At 38.3% G+C, this 17,819-nt stretch overlaps 1 protein-coding gene across 1 annotated transcript in view; it reads left to right on the plus strand.

The window, feature by feature from the left end:
• Positions 1–204: 204 nt before the first annotated feature.
• PCSK5 (proprotein convertase subtilisin/kexin type 5) overlaps positions 205–17,819 on the plus strand; it is a 140,264-nt gene continuing 122,649 nt past the window's right edge. The window contains exons 1-2 of the mRNA XM_015814469.1: positions 205–418; positions 16,789–16,893. Of these exons, the coding sequence (XP_015669955.1) occupies positions 230–418; positions 16,789–16,893 (294 nt within the window). The 5' untranslated portion in view covers positions 205–229. The remainder of the gene's footprint in view (positions 419–16,788; positions 16,894–17,819) is intronic.

Consider the following 17,819-nt stretch of genomic DNA (forward strand, 5'->3'; position numbering starts at 1 on the left):
TGGGGTAACTTTTGGGAAGTCTTGCAGCCGCCGCCGCCACCGCCGCCGCCACAGCTGATAGAAGCGCCCGGAGGAGAGCGGAGAGCCTTGGAAGAAGTACCGAAGGAGAAAGTTTCGGGTGAAAATCCGGCGGGGATTTTCTGTCCCCCCCTCCAACCCTTCCACCACCACCTCCTCCTACCCAGCTGCTTGTTTGTGTGTGTGGGGGGGAAACTAAAGCGCCGAGAAGATGACCCGCTGCTGCGGAGGTGTCCGAAGCGGAGGAGACTTTCTGTGCCTGCTCCTTCTCTTGATGGGTTTCTTATTGCCCGCCTGCAGGACTCGCTTGTACACCAACCACTGGGCGGTGAGGATAAGTGGCGGGCTCCCAGAAGCCAACCGGATAGCGAGCAAGTACGGCTACATCAATATAGGACAGGTAACCTCCTCCGGCGGAAGGCCACCCGCTCTCGCCCCCCAGCTTCGCCCTTGCAGCCGGCGCGGCCGGACGGCTGACGGACGGACGGGAGGGAGGGAGGACGGGCGGGCAAAAGCTGCAAAGTGCTGGTGCTGCGGCAGGCGCGGGAAAGGGAGGCGGTGGGCGCCCTTCTCGCCTCCTTCCCTGTCATCTCCTGCAAGGCAGGCGCGGAGCTTAGGGAAGCAGGCAGCGCGAAGGGCAGGTAGTAGGCTGGCCAGGTCACGTCCGTTCCCCCACCCACCCCTGATTCCTTGCTTTCGGGCCGAGAACTGAGCTCGGTGGCGAGGTCGGACGGCTAGGAATTGGGAAGAGGGAGAGCGGGGGGGGGGGGAGAAACAAAACAGCCGGTTGCAAAAGCTCCGACGAGAGAGAGACCGCGGTTGGACGCCGAGGCAAGCGCACGTCCTGGGGCGATGACATAGTTTCGAGGCTTCCGAGCCCGCTAGGGGAGAGAAGGGGGGGGGGGAGAGAGAATTGCTCGGCCGACGCTGGAGGAGGTTTCAGGCAGCCGAGCAAGAACCTGTTGGGGGTCGCTGACGAGCCCTGAGACTGGGGGAGGGGAGGGCATATTTAGGCAAGCGGGGGCTTGCAGGAGAAGGGAAAGGAAAAGATTTCCAAACTTCCCCGGGTTTAAGGAAGCCGAAAAGGGCCGAAACTTGCTATTTCGGGTGCTTGTTTCTTTAAGCGAGCCAACTACCTGACGCTGTTGTTGACTTGGAGGCCCTGTGGCTGTGGCGGACCCCCTTTTGTGCGTGTTCAGAAGCGCTCATTACTTCCTAATTGCTAGGTTTAGAATGGTAGTCCCTTATGCTCAGTCTCCATTTGAGGATTCCTAGCGTTTCCACCACCACCCCTTATTTTTTTTTGCTTCATTAAATCTATGTTATGGACTTTTCCCTTAATTTTTGCTTCGTGCCAACTTTATCAAGGAAGCATTAGGGTTTGCAGATACTTTGCGGGCTGGAGATGTATAAGTGGGAGACATGGCATACTTTGTGGGGTTTCCTTCATTGCAAAAGATGACCGGATGGATTTCCTTGTTGTGTTTGGGAACCCTGGCCCCACCGCTTGCTGGGAGGAATTTAGTGTACTGCACTTATTTTGGTATTTGTTCTCCCCCCCCCCATTTAACTGTGGCATAGTCATCAAGAAGATAAGAGATTTGAGAAACGATCAGCATTTAATAGCGAGATAAAGCTTTACTGTCTGTCCCAAATATCCCCCAATCTCAAGTCCTCATCATGCATTGGAATAAAATACCCATCATCCCCCAGCCATGTTGACTTGGCTCCTCTCTATGACTTGAACTCTTCCCTTACTCTTTCCACAGTGAACTTTGAGCTCAGCAAATGGAAACCAAGTTTTCAACAAGCAGATGGTGTGTGTGTGTCCCTCCTGGTGCAAGGGCCAAGATTTTTTGCCTGAGTCTTTGCCAGAGTAACAGAAAGGGAGGAGACAGGGATTAATTTGTAACATTGCTCATCAGGGCCAAGACAAGAGCTTTTTTTTACTGCTGAAGTTGGCCCTTTCTGAAAGAAAGACAACCTTGAATTTAAGAGGACAACCTTAAAAGAGATTAATGCTTTCATATACTTTTCATTTTAAGACTGATATATGGGAGAGGCAAAATTAAGGAACTAAACTTCACTTCAGGTAAAGAGAAAACAAGAAATAGGAAGAAAAGCATGTGAAGGCTGATTCAGGTCCCCCCCCCCCCCCCGGAGGAGACATGGGAACCCTAACATTGCTCTTCCAAAAGTGCATTTCTAAAAGGCAACTGGGTTTTCTTGTTGTTGTTTTTTTCTTTGAAAATGTTTCACTTCTCATCCAAGAAGCTTCTTCAGTTCAGTTTGCTTCTTGGATGAGAAGCGAAATGTTTTCAAAGGAAAAAAAAAACCAAGCAAGTCCAGTTGCCTTTGAAAAAGCACCTTTGGGACAACCATGTCCTGGATGATTGAGAATCTCTATAAACACCTAACTTTTCTCTCTTGCTGGAGTTGATGCAGAACCTTTGGGCAGATGACAGATTTAATCCATCATTCATTCTTTCCTTTCATAAATTGCAAAATAGGAACTTATGTGAAAGAAAGGCAAGCAGATGAAAAAGAAAAGTTGCAAAGTTCATGAGAACAAAAGTATTTTGGGCCGGATCAAATATAACTCCTGATTAGTCCAATATATTGTGTCCTGCAGTGGCCAATTAGAAACATCCAAGAAATCATCAAACATAGGATCAGTACCACAGACCCCCAATGTTTAGAAACACTTTTTAAAAAAATCTTGGAGACAATATCCATAATAACTAAATGGTTATTGATAGCTTTTTAGTTACCTATTTTTGTTACAAAATACTTTCTCATGCCAATTGTTAATGTTAACTTATTAACCTCATGAACACAAGTTCAGCGAATTGGGGAAATACATTCTGTTAAAGAGCATGTTGAAATCATAAGAAGTTATTTAGGTGAAAGGAAAGAAATGGAAAAGAAAATGTTCTGAGCAATATTTATTAGTGAATGTTCTACAGACATATTTTAAAGTGTTTTGGAAAAAGCACTTAGTGATAGTGAACTGTTTTAATTCTATATAAAGGAGTGGATTAAGTCTGTCTAATGCAGGTGTATTTGGGAGATTTAAATTTGGCTTTAGTTCAGATGAGTTAAATAAGTTGATACTGATCTGGTCTGAGTCATATTAGCTAGTTTAGAAACTCCTGAATTTGTAGAATCTACAGATGTTAACAAACACCTGGATTTGCTAGACCCCAAACTATTAAATAAAAAAATTATTAAACATTCCATGTACACATGTGTCTTGAATTAGTTGCTCAAGCAATTCAATTAATTTAATGAGAGATTAAACATATATTAAATTATATAAACTATATATAACAGCACTACATAATTTATAACATTTCTAATATTAATAAATATTTCTAGAGAATATTGTTTCAGACATCTGGACCGCCTGTTGTTTTGTTTTATTGTGATTTGTGCATAAACTTCATCACTATCTTTTCTAAAGATAACATAATTTGCAACAGTTAAGAATTTTTAAAATTAGAAATAATGGTCATGTAAAAAAGATTCAGTTATATAGTAAATAAAATGGATTCAAGTCCCATGTTATAATGAATGCTCTAGAACATAAAATATTGTGTGGTGGATAGAAGATTATAGAATGTTTCCACAGCCTATTAACCAAAGATATGGGTTCTTTGTATTCCAAAGAATAGCAAATACCCCAAGGATATATTTTGACTCATTTACTTTAAGGACAAAATGAGAGGCCAGAAAGAGAGCAATTACATTGTTAGGATTTCTCCTTCATAGATAACAAGTTCTTCTTAATAATTATTTTTCTTTAGAACTCTACTCAGAAATTCCATATAAATTAGCATTATGTCACTTTAGTACATGAAATGCTGTGACTTTTTAAACACCTAATTGGATACATTGGTATAGGGCAATCATTTACAACAAAACCTTAGCCATTTTTCTCTTTTGTCATGGTTATTTACTTTTGGCAAATTAAGGTTACCTTATAAATTGAATTTTTTCATACTGTTAAACAAAGCATATCCTGGAAAAAATAGCATTGTAATAATTTGTTATTTTTATTCTATGGAACCAAGAGAGCACAAACAATCCATAACAAATGGAAGTCTGCCATCTTTTTATATTTTGAAAGCTTTCTTTCCATAACCTCTGTTACATTCTTCTGATATTAAAGTTTTCCCTTTTTAAGTTTCTAAGCCAACAAGCAAGAAATTGGAATAATACTATATTTCCTATAATTGTTATACCTACATTCATTTCCTTTCAAGAAAAAAAGTACTGTACACACACACACACACACACACACACACACACGAGACAGATACAAACAGGTAGACAGTTTCCATTAGACTGAATGTTATATCCTATATATGTTTTCTGGTACATATATGTGTACAGTTAGAGAAGTGTGGAAGTTTTTACATAAAACGAATGAAAGTATTATGATTTTATTTTAGATAGACTTCAAAAACTGAATATTTAGAGATGCCAAAAGTAATCCTCCAAAATGGACTTTTAGGGGCTACAGGAAGTGGTGGGATTCGGCCAGTTCACACCACTTCGGCAGAACCGGTAGCTAATTTTTTGTTGCCCAGGCTCAGAATGGACTTCCGGAAACCCACAACACAGAGAACCGGTTGTTCACATATTTGAATCCCACCACTGGCTACAGGTGGTCCTAGATTTACAATCACAAACGGGACCAGAATTTCTGTTGCTAAGCCAGGCAGTGGTTTAATGAGTGGTGCCTGATTTTACAACCTTTTTTTTTTTGGCCATGGTTAAGAAAATAATTGCAGTTAAATGAATCACATAGTCATTATGCAAATTCAGCTTCCCCCATTGACTTTGCTTGACAAAGCCAGCTGGGAAGATCACAAATGGTAATCACATGAACCCAGGATGCTGCAACTGTTGTAAATACATGCCGGTTGCCCAGCGCCCAAATTTGTGTAAGTGTAAGGACTGATGGCAAATCACTTTTTTCAGTGTCATTGTAACTTTGAACTGTCACAAACGAATAGTTGTAAGTTGAGGACTGCCTCTAGAGTGATAAATGTCAGCTATGAACTTGAATAGTCCTTTTTTTCTGACTTGACTGAAATTTTTCCTTCTATTTTTGAATGAATAAGAATTCCCTATAATGATCAAATGCAAATGGATTAGCTTTAAAAATGATCTTATTACCTTTAGGTTTTTTCCAAACATCTTCCTGGTTTATCTCTTTAACCATAATATTATGAATGTAATATGGAACTCTAGTAATTTTAAAAGTGGTGGAAACTTCCTATGTTCTCCTGTGGCCAAGACAGAAAATGAGAGGAGAAAGTAAAACTGCAGAGTCTAATACTCTTTCATTTAATACTAAACTATGATTTAACACTGCATACCAATTGTCCAGCATTATCTGAAATAACAGAAAGATGCATCTTCATGTGCTGAGCTTGATACTTGTTCACTGAGTGCAAAAGTAGCAACAGCTAGGAAAGGATCTTGCATTTTTGGTAGCCAAAATAGACTTTAGTTTATCTATATATGTCTATATTTATATTCCTGCACTAAGAGCATTCATGTAATCTTACCTGTGGTTGCTTGAGACTATATGAGACTATATCCTACAAAAACAATTTAACTGAGGATCACTATATACTCTAAATCGGTCAGTGATTGATTGGTGACTTTTTTGTTTACTTACTAACCTCTTCATGTTTCTGGGAATTGATGTGTTTTATTTTATGGAACAGAGTCCAAATAAAGTTACATGAGACAACTTTAAATGAGAGTTAGCAGATTAATTTATTTATGCCCAATTGGTATCAAAAGTATTCATTGGCGTATAACCAATGTTATATTAACTTAAAATATTCCTTTCTTAGACTTCTCTCAAAGAAAAAAAAAAGGTTAATTTTACATTTTAAAATCTTAACTACCACTGAGCTGTGATTCAGTTTAATGAATGGCATTTTAAAGAAGGCCTAGCAAAAATCTCTCGCTTGAAACTGTCCAGAACTGCTGCTAGTCATTATAGATCAGGAGTAGCATATTCTAGCATATTTCAGCGTAGGAGTGCTGATAGGTATAGCTCGGGAACATCTATAATAGCACAGATTGCATAACCTTGGTATAGAGGGGTAGGCAACCTTGGCTCTTTTATGACTCGTGGACTTCAACTCCCAGAATTCCTGAGTCAGCTATGCTGGTATAGATAATGCTGAATTACACTGATTTATAATCACATTACAGAGCAATTCTCCAATATGGCACTCTCCAGATACCTTGAAACTACAATACTCAGAATTCTCCAGCCATGATCGGAATTGTGTTCTCTGCTTCCTCTTCCTCTCTGTCTCTCTCTCCTTCTCCTCTATCGCGTTCTCTTTTTCTCTCTTTTCTCTCGTCTTTCTCTTCTCCCCCATCTCTGTTGTTCAACGTGGTTCCTGGGCATTGTAGGAGCATTCGAGGCTGTAATTCCTCAACACAGTCAGTGCAACCACCTGTCAGTTAGAGACCCTTGTCCATCCTGGTTGGTGAAAGCCTCCAGGACAATGACTAGCAGGTTGGTTCAGGCAGTGATGGATTCATTACTGCAGGAGGGGACATTTCAAGGACCTTTTAATGAAACCCTGGTTCAAATCCTCCTTATAAAACCACCACTTGAGCCCATCTGCCTGGAAAATTTTTATCTCCTCTTCCCTTTTTAGGAAAGAGGATAGAAGAAGTGATTTCTTGGCAGCTTCAGAGGGTCCCAGGTAAAATGGACAATCTGGACTCCTTCCAGTCAGAATTGAGGTCTGATTATGGAACAGAAATAGCATTGGTCACACTTGTGGATGGTCTCTGGCTAGGGTAGTACAACCATCTTTGCTCTCCTTGACCTCTTAGCAGCCTTTGATACCATCAAGCAGCCTTTGATACCATCAATCAAAGGCCGGGCAGCACAGTTTTGTGCTGGTTTGGGTTCTTTCTCCAATTAGTGTTAATAGGGAGTGAAAGATCCAGTCCACGGCTGCTCTTTTGTGGCATGCGGCAGGGCTTGGTACTCTCTCTACTCCTTTTTAACATCTACATGAAACTCTGGAGGTGGACCAATAATAAACCCCACCTTCCCCTGCCCACACACCTCCACCTCCTTCCCCTCTCACTTTTAATCATAATTTATATTATTACATGTACATATTTTTTATGATTTTACTGCTTTTAATGTGAGCTGCCCAGAGTCACCTTGCAGTGACATAAGCAGTAAACAAATTTAATAAATAAATAACTCCTAAGCAGGGAGAGTGGCTCCGGCAAAACCCAGAAACAGCATCAGAGCTTTCTCTCCCCCCCAAAAAAAGAAGTGCAGTGCTAGAAACAACTAAAATGCTGCGCAGAACCCTCAAATGAAATGAATGAAATGTATGAATGAAAAATCTGTTTTAGGAATGTGTATCTTCAAACTGCAACCTTTTGAAGAGATTCATTAAAGTTTGTCATCTAAGCCATCTTGTCACCTAAATTTAAATTGACACTAGTAATGCAACAGTAGAAATATTGGAATACAGCCATGAAAATTACAGTATATTGATGCATCCTTAAGCCCAGTGGCTTCTCCCATTTCCTGTAAACACTGTTTTGTGCCAGAAATACATTTGGGTCTTTAAACTAAAGCTTTCTTGATACAAAGCACATTGGAGAATAATTTAATTGAGGAGCATTACATTAATGGCAGTATAATATTCCACAAATCAGGAACTGGTGTAATTAGCTAAGATGCAATATCTTTGATCTTCAAAAATAAAATTATTTTGAAGACTGATGTATTAACATGAAGAAAGATCATTAAGTCCATGTTTTAGACATGCATTTATCTGGACTAGTAGTCTTCCTGGTAGGCTTGCTTCTACTCATAGTTGTAAGTGAAGGATACTGTAATGTAATCTAAGGCTAGCGCTAATCTTGCATTCAGCACTCTGACTGAAAGTCTATCCGGGTTCTCCCCTACTGTAAAGCAGCATTTGCTGCCCCCAATGGCATCTGCAGCAAACTGCAATGATGTCAAAATTATGACCACCCATGAAGTCACATTGTCAAATACATCCTCCCAGACTGCTAAATTGTTTCCTTCATGGTGCAGAATAGAGGAAGGGTCATCTCTATTCTGCTGCTGTTATGTACATAAAAGGGTTGAAGTTAGAAAAGGCCACTGCATTGGCACTCTCCATGCTACTTACCCACAGTATTGTTTTCAGTAGCTCTCAAAAGTTCTTTGGATAAATAGATAATGTAAATTCTTGCCTCTTTATGTTCCTTTCTCTTCCTGCTTTTGCCATGCATTTGTTTCACTTTGACAGTTCATTTTTGTGTGTGTGTGTTTGCTGATATTTAATAAATACATTTCAAGCTATTTTTTTTCTAGCTGTACTGGGTGGTGTGAGGGTATAGGGATTCACCAGGAGCCTGCTGGGTGCACACTAAACTGGAAATTGCCTACATTAATTTTCCAACAGGTGTCGCATAAATGCTGCAATTATATACTTGTGTTATCTTCTGATACAAGTCCATAAGTTACAGCATTTATGTAATGACATCATCATGCATATTTGTAATTTAATTACTGTACCCACCCACCACCACAACTATCCATGGCTATATTACTTGGAAGAATGTCAAGCAACACGTCTTAAAAGATCCCATTAAGCAGGCACTCATTGAGGCAAATGAGCTAAAACTCTGCTGTTACCAATGGGAGTATCGCACGTTGTCATTTATCAATCTCATATCCTGGTTGCCTAACTAAAATTAAAATTCTGTTTCACTTCTCACATTCATATGACATGAAACATAAAGGCAAAGAGTTATTTCTCTCCCTTTTAACTCTGTAAATCTCATAGAAAATGAGGACCCATTTACATGTGTATTGGTTGTTTATTTTTGAGTGCTTTTAAGCTGCTTCGGTTGTATGATTAAATTTTCTACTAAGCTTTGAAGAAAATTCTGAGCTGCCAGTAGAGTTTTTAAGATAGCGAACTCTCGTTGCTAAAACTGTGTGAGCATGTGTACGTGCAGGGTATTCAGCAGAAAGCTTGGATTACGGTTTCATGAGAGGTATTTTGACTGTAGTATCTTATACTACAGTACCAATGGGCAGAAAGCTCATAAATCAGGAATGCTTTAATACTGTTCTCAAATATTTCACCATTTGTTAAAATGTCCTATGATTTTACATATCATATTAGCGTAATTAGCAAAGATCCTTGCTACTTAGTGAAGTTCTATATATCTTTATTTATTTATTTATTTATTTATTTATTTATTTATTTATTTNTAAAATACCCCCTAGGCCAGTCCTGCCTGCTGAAACAGCCAAGTCTTGAGGGCGCGGCGGAAGGAGGGGAGATCCGGAATCACCCGGATCTCTGGGGGCAGCTCGTTCCAGAGGGTGGGCGCTCCGACAGAGAAGGCTCTCCCCCTGGGGGTCGCCAACCGACACTGTCTGGTTGGCGGCACCCTGAGGAGGCCCTCTCATGTCTACTGTTTCTTACTTCTTAGAGAGTGATGCTGACTGACAACTAGGACAGAGCCGTTAAAAGCAGCCTTCCTTGGTGAAGCTATATTATACATCTATGGGACAGTATCACCCATGAGAACGTATTACACATTAATCCACTGCAGCAACAACATATTGGCGAGAGTTCTGAGGGATAACTTCAGACACATTATGAATGCCATATAAATTCATGGAATACACATTTCCCTGCTCAACTAGCTGTCACAGGATTTAATGGTAATAGTTTTTAAAAAGGCAGAGTGAAGTTTTTAACAGAACTGAAAACCAGCAGTAAGGTTTTATTTTGTTTTGAGGTTAGTGGTTTTTTTTTGTTTTTTGTTTTGGTGGAGAGTGGTGTCTCACTCCCAAAACGTTGCTTTGCACACACATTTGTCTGCAGCAGGAGCCTAGAAAACAGAAAGAAGAATCTACTGAGACAAGTTAAGGACCCTTGTGAATGCAAAGCAAAGGGATATTTATGGAATCTGAGCTACAAAACAATAACAGTGCTTTGAACCTGAATTTGTCTGCATCGCAGCAGGAGTCCAGAGCATAGAAAAAAAATCAGATGTAATCCTTTAAGCTCACATTTTTCTACTCTGCAGCAGCAATAATCTATTATCAGGCGAAGGGCAGAGCAAAACAAATTACTTTTCTTCAAATTTAATAGTGTCATTTCCCCTAGTTTAAGCAATAATGTTCATTTATTTTTGTTTAAAGCAAACAGAATGATCTTTTTTAAAATTTTCAGCTTATGTGTTTTGATGTAAAACAGACATCACCGTGTTAAAATTTGTTTTACCTCCCTTTTCCATTCATTTCTTGTATACACATGACCACATGTAAAACATACACACAAAGTAGAAATATTATATTTTGTTGGATTTCAGTTCCTAGACACTTGTTCTCTTTTATTCACCACTCTGGACTCATTAAATGCATTGCCCAAGTCTTTACACTGATAAACTAATAAAGATACACAAGCCCACAATTTAGATGTATTTTTCTCAAGGTATTTGGCTTAATAAAGAAAACACACAATATAGAGAGAAGGTTCTGTTAGTGGCAGCTACTGCTGATAGTATCCACCCATCCTTATCATTAACTCCCAAACTAAGATCAGTCTTGGGCTATTCTGAGCAAGAAGTTAAAATCCAAGACCTGTCAAAGAATGGTGAGAATAAATGCCCAGTTTATAGATATAATAAAAGAGGATTTCTGGGGTTCTGGTTATTTGCAGGAAGATGCCATTGCAGGCACAGCACAGAAGCAGCTGAGCCCTCCTGAACATTTTTGCTGGCATGTCCTGTTATTAGACTCCGGTGTCGTAGGATCAAAGAGCATGCACAAAAAGCAACGGAAGTCCCCTATCTTTAATCAGATAGTGAATCATCCCTGAGGGTATTTGGGAGATGAATCGACTGGATTAATAGCAATGGGCGTATACTTTATTTATATGTGAAATTTGTTTAGAGTTTGATATTTTGGTGAGAACTTAGAGGCTGAGCTAAGTGAGACAGTTGTTAAGAGACTATTGCCCCCATTTTACGACCTTTCTTGCCACAGTTGTTAAGAGAATCACAGCAGTTGTTAAGTTGGTAACACAGTTGTTAAGTGAATCTAGCTTCCCCACTGATTTTGCCTGTAGGAACGTCACCAAAGGTGATCACATGACCCCGGGACATTGCAACTGCAGTAAATATGAGTCAATTGTCCAGCATCTGAATTTTGATCACATGACCATGGGGATGCTGCAATGGTTGTAAGTGTGAAAAACGATCATAAGATACTTTTCAGTGCCACTGTATTCTCAAACAGTCAATGAATGAACTATTATAAGTCAGAGGACCTGTAGTTTCTTTTCCATCAGGTACTGTTTCCAATGCTTCACACCAGTTCCAATAAAATTATAATAATACAGACATGGACTATAAAGAATAAATCTGAACAACAAAGAAACATGCAGAATGTTGATATTATGAGGAGGCTAAGCACTGAATTGTAAGTGACATTTTTTACAGAATAATTCAATTCATTCTTGATCAAACAAACGCCCTAAGGTACAAAGCCCCAGAATATTTTAAAGACTTTGATTGAGATTTATTATAACATAAAATTAAATTTAAATAAAGATTAAGAAAGAAAAAAGGGGGAGTGCAGAATAAAAAATGAGAAAAGAAAAAAACTGTATATCAAATCATATTCAAAGGGAGTTAGGAAACCCTCGATCAATAAGAGAGCAGTTAGTGTTCTTGACTTTATTCAGGGAGACTGATCAGAGTTGGTTGCCTGATAAATAATGTATTGATTGATCAGATATGGTAAGTTGGGGGAAAATATTGAACATAATAGCATTTGTTAAAGTTGGATAGGTGTGGATTTGTTTTGATGCCAGTCTGGCATAGTTCTGGTAAAATGGCTGGCACTTTTGAATGTGAGTAGTAAATAATAGTTGAGGATAAGTCATTTATATAAGTTTGTTTTGGCCACTGTGGGTTAAGTCAGGTTGTGGGTATGAGTTGTGTATAGTTGTGATTTAATTACTGTGTGATTTAATATTGTGTCTCTTAATATGGTTCTTCAATTTTGGTTGGAAGGTGGTTAGTTAGTTTTAATATGGGTCCACAATTTGGAGGGCATAGGTAGCATGATCCTAGTTATGATCAGGTATCCCAGGTACCTGGAAGATATGGTAGAAGGTGCTTGGTCATTTCAGGGAAGAAAGATCAGAATTTATTGTGAACATCCATTTCTGTCTAGGAAGCCCCAGTCAAGACCTGATGGTTGAATCATTCATAACTTTGGATTTAAGTTGCTGCTGGTAAATGCCAGGGCCAAGATGATTCTTAATCTATGACTGGTTCTGGATAAGATGATGGACCAGACATTTATTTTTAAGATCTGGTTGAGAGGGGCGATATTTTTGCCCTCCTGTGTTTTGAGTCCTGCTGCAATCTTGAACTAAGAGTCGGGATGGTGGTATAGATCTTACTGGATGATATGTGACAAGGGACATTCTTTTTTGGGGGAGGGGGGTCAGGAACCTTGGTTTAAGCTGGGCTTTAGAGATGAGGTAGGTATTTTTCTGAACTGCTAGCATGCTGCCTGGGGAATTCTTGCAATTGTTCACACATCTTAAAGATGCTGAGACTGAGAAACACCACTTTAGGGTGTTGATTGACTTCAGGCTCCAAGCCAGAGGTCTGAGTCAGTTATATTTTGGCAGTCACGGACTTGCCTCAAGTCTTCTCAAGCTTGACAGATGCTCAGAGAAATTGCATAGAATGTGATGAGATTAGATCTGCCTCATTGTCAAATTGGATCTTTTTCTGATCCAATTAAGATTAACTGCTATGAAGACCTTTGCAGAGTGGGATCTGTTGGGGATAGGATGTGTCTTAAATACATGAATTCAGATGGTTTCTTGGAATTTCCCAATTGTGTCATAGGTGAGTTCACCAATGGCTTTGTTTTCCTGTAGCCTAGCTCTCAATGAATGTTCTCTTAGGTGATCCCCTTTGGTGTCCTGATCTTGAGGCACAGATTGGTTCTCTGAGCAGTTATGGGAGTTGAACCCCCATAAATAATATCCAAAGCACTGATGGAAAAAGATCAAAAGTAAATGTGACCAAGCACAAGTTCAAATTCAAATCATAGCCTATAGCATCATTATTTTTCTTACCTGGTTGAATTAGTAAGGTGGGTCAACAGCCTTGCTTTGGAAAAAAAAATGGACAGTATGATCACTCACATTGGATACATTTTGCTAACAAAGTCACTTGGATTTGTTAAAGGTGAGCAGAGTCTAATATGGTGTTTGGGCCATCCTAGCTCTATTATCTGGACTCATTATTGCTTGCATAATCTGAAGTCTACACTGAGTCTCTCTGATATGACTCTTGCCACTTACAAAATTGGACCATTCCCTTCCTAGCTCTTATACGGGAGATGGAAAGGTGAATTGATGGATCCAAAAGGTGGTTCATGCTTTCTGTGGTAATGAATGATTCCAGCATCCTTGAAAGAAGCTCTGGGCACCCTCTTTTTAAAGGAAGACTATTTATCCTAATCTTCACTTTAGGGGAAGTACTTAAATATGTAATGATCGATGCAGCTGCAAAGCACTCTGAAGAAAATAGATTATCTGGCCTCTTTTCAGGCCTGAGTACAGAATGGATATGACTTTAGTTGCTATAGTTGATAAACTTTGTTGGGATCTTTATGGAGATATTTAAATCTTCTGGTTGCTTATTAGGCCATTAACTATGATGTTCCTAGGAACTATCTATGGGAGTTAGGGATGAGTGGCAGTATTTTATGGTCATTCTATTCCTACCTCAGTTCCAGTCGGTAGCAGTCAGGCAATTTGACCAGGTGGTCACTTCCTTGTCAGGCATGAAGAATCAGGACCACACATCAAGTTCCAGTTAAGAGGTTTATTGATCATGCCTATCACAAGAATCTAGCCAACTAATGATCAACATTAGCGCTAGATAAGAGTCAGTGGAATGCAAGAGGATTAGACTTACACCATTGTGGGAACATAATGGACTCCAGGTTGATGACTCACTTGCCTCTGCCCCCAGGTTCTGTCTGCTCTTGTCCTACAGTAGTGTGCCACAGGGGTTATTTCTTTCTCCTTTACCATTCAGCATAGTGTTGCTTTGGGAAATCATCCAAAAGTTCAGGGTGTGATACCATCAGTATGCTGATTATACTCAGCTTGGTACTGCAATCTCTTCCTCTCACAAGGCCCACCAGGAGATTGTGCCAAAATTCTATCCCATTGACTCGAGGCTATCATGGTTTGGATGGGATGATGCCATCTAAAGTTGAATCCAAGCTAGATGAAGTTACATTTTGTTTATTGCAGTTGAACTCTTGAAGGGATGGCACTGTCCCAAGGAAGTAAGCTCACTAATTACCAGTCTTTTTTGGATTTGCGGCTATTGCAGGTAGACATTGTAGCAATGTACAACTTTAATAAATAAATGCTTCTTGTTAATTGCATTGGGTGATTGTCTAGGTAAATTGTTTACTTAAATTTTTTTCTGAGGTTAATAAAATGAAAATATTGCATTTATTCTGACTAGACATTTGGAGTGATAGGAAGCCAGTTTGGTCTAATGGTTAAGACACCAGGCTAGAACCCAGGAGACCATGAATTCTAGTCCCACCTTAGCCATGAAAGCTGCCTGGGTGACTTTGGACCAGTCACTCCCTCTCAGCCCAAGCCACCTCAGAGGGTTGTTGTTATGGGGGAAATAGGAGTATTAGGTATGTTCACTGCCTTGAGTTATTTATAAAAATAATAAATGCAAGTTAAAAAAATAAAATGTTTATTGATAGTCTATTGATATTATAAAGTGTTCCAAGTTAAAAAGGATTATTTTTGTAGTCTGCTGTATCAATTACAATGAATGTTATAAGCTTGTTTGACATGCAAATACAGTTAGTCCTCAACTTATCACCACAATTGAGCCCAAAATTTCTGTTGCTAAGTGAGACATTTTTATGTGAGTTTTGCCCCATTTTACGACCTTCCTTGCCACAGTTGTTAAGTGAATCATAGAAGTTGTAAAGTAAATCTGGCTTCTCCATTGATTTTGCTTGTCAGAAGATCGCAAAAGGTGATCACATGACCCTGGGACACTGCAACTGTCATAAATACAAGCCAGTTGCCAAGCGTCTGAATTTTGATCAGGTGGCCATGGAAATGCTGCCATGTTCATAAGTGTGAAAAAAGGTCATAAGTCACTTTTTTCAGTGATGTTGTAACTTGGAACAGTCACTAAGCAGACTGTGTAAGTTAAGGACTATCTGTATATATCTTATGGTGAAGATAAAATAATAAATGAATGCCTGATTATATAACTTGTTTTTGGTTATTTTGACTTTGATTCACATGAAAATAGATACAGAGTTGTTACTCCTCAGTGTTAAATAAGATAGAGCAATATACACGCAGTATTTCATTCCAGAGAATGAATATATCTTATTCTATGGAATGAACAAATAAGATCTCTAAACAAACTGCACACTGTATTCGATAATATTGAACTGAATAATTCAGGATTAAAGAACTTTTCTTTTTTACTCTAAGGCTTAGAAATATCAATTGTATTGGAAGAAGTTAATGATAAGCCATGGTCTCACATACTGATCCCCATCAGGTTACTGGGAGACAAACTTGACTCAGTGGAGAAAGTGTTTTGTCAAATGAAATCTAGAGTATTTGGTAGTTAATTACAAAGTCAGTGTTGAAGTTGGTACAAACCCCCTATTACTTCCTCAGTAATATCTCTTATCAAAAAGGTTTGAATTTAGAATTTAGAAGAATATTGTTAGGTAGTAGGTAAACTTCCAACACTTTTCAATCCTTGTTTCATTTGTAGTAATTCAACTGGAAAAAAACACACAGTGACATGGAATAAACAAAATCCCAGGGGGAAAAAAATCTGCCCAATTTCTTGTCTCCCCTTTTACTTAATGTAACAATCCTTTTATTAAAAATACATCCTGTTAATAGAATATCAGGCAATGATTTCTGTAGTACATGGTAAGATCAACCAACTACTGTTTCATATTGTCTTGCTGATGTAAGGTGGTTTTGTGTTGTGATATGATGCGTCATTTGGCTCTTCTCCATTGCCCTGTTGATGCCTATGAATGCAATGAACTGCAGACCAAATGGGTTTTTTTTCAATACAGAAAAGCTGGATGTGCAACTCAGAAATTATGTCTTCATTTCCTAATTCTTTTTAGAAAACAATAAGTCTTTACAATAATTTAATCTGCTTTCTAAGATCAAAAGTTCTAAAAAGCACTTCTTATCAAAGCTGAGATGAATTTTTCTCATGAATTAAATATTTACAGTTTTACAATAAATATCCTTAAGCTGAATGATTTTAGTACCATATTAGTGGGTTTGAAAAGCTAATGTGGATCTTGATTGGTACATAAAATGTCGCATATAAATTAAACATTTAATAAAAGATGGATACAGACAAAACAGCCAGTTCAGTTGTTATGTCCAGTTATACAGTTACAGCCCCAAGGACAGTCAACCATTTCATATTGTATCTTTCTTTCTGAAAGATGAGTACTTAGGTTCAAGTAACATTTCAGCCTAGGTAGTAATTGCATAATTTATAGACCTTTTGAAAAAGAGGTAAACTGTTTTTCATAAATTCTGCCTCTCTTTTCTCCTCACCCCTCACCCCAAAATCTTTTTTCTCTTACAGATTGGAGCATTAAAGGATTATTACCATTTTTACCATAGTAAAACAATTAAAAGGTCGGTTCTCTCAAGTAGAGGTACTCACAACTTCATTTCCATGGAGCCAAAGGTAAGCTAATCTAATTAGTCAATCGTGTCTGATGCAAGCCTTTGCATTTTTAATTTGCAACTTTATGCCAGGGGATGTTTACCTGGATAACATCTACAATTACAAGAATTGATTGTCATTTGCTCATTAAGATTCCATTTCATATGAGAAAAGAAGGTAGTAGTCTAATGTTTTAAGAATAGTGTGTCACCATTATTTATAGAATATAATATTAATGTTGTGGTGGTTTGCATGTCAAACCTATATAATATAGCAGCTTGTAATTATATTACTTCTAAGCAGTGACACTTTCTTAGAATGAAGAAGGTAGTTTAACTGTAATTTCTACCTCAAAAGTTCACTATTGATTTGTGTTATTGAACAAGGATATTTTTTACAAAATGTATCTTTTCACATACATTAGCTTAATTGCTATTATTATTTATTATTAAACTGCTTTTATTGAATTACTGCATACCTCATGTTAATGGTTTATAATTTTTGTTTTTCATTTATAACCTTTCCCAAAATAAAACCTTAAAAAAATACTGCCTTTTGTATATAAAGAATCATGCTTCTTTTTAATGTAGTGAAACAAATAGATGTGAATATAACAAGGATATATCATCACTGGATTTCTTCTCAGGGCAACAATTATATCGTATTATTTGATTATTTAAAATATATCAACTTAAAACATTCTTAATTTGCATCTTAATTCTATTGGTATGCCAACATGATGTATCTGCTTATTATAATCATATGCTGACGGTGGTGATTGAAGAAGATATATTGGTGCACTGCAAATATTAGCTGGCTATAAAGTTGGCTGTGTATTATTTTTGGTTCACAAACAAATGCTAAGACACTTTTATGTTATTTGATGTTATAAATGTGAGAGGAATAGCCTCACATTAAAAGTTAGATACTCTCATTTTTTGGCAATA

Source organism: Protobothrops mucrosquamatus, unplaced genomic scaffold (genome assembly GCF_001527695.2).
Source record: "Protobothrops mucrosquamatus isolate PMUCROS unplaced genomic scaffold, P.Mucros_1.0 scaffold254, whole genome shotgun sequence".
Classification (NCBI taxonomy): Eukaryota; Metazoa; Chordata; class Lepidosauria; order Squamata; family Viperidae; genus Protobothrops; species Protobothrops mucrosquamatus.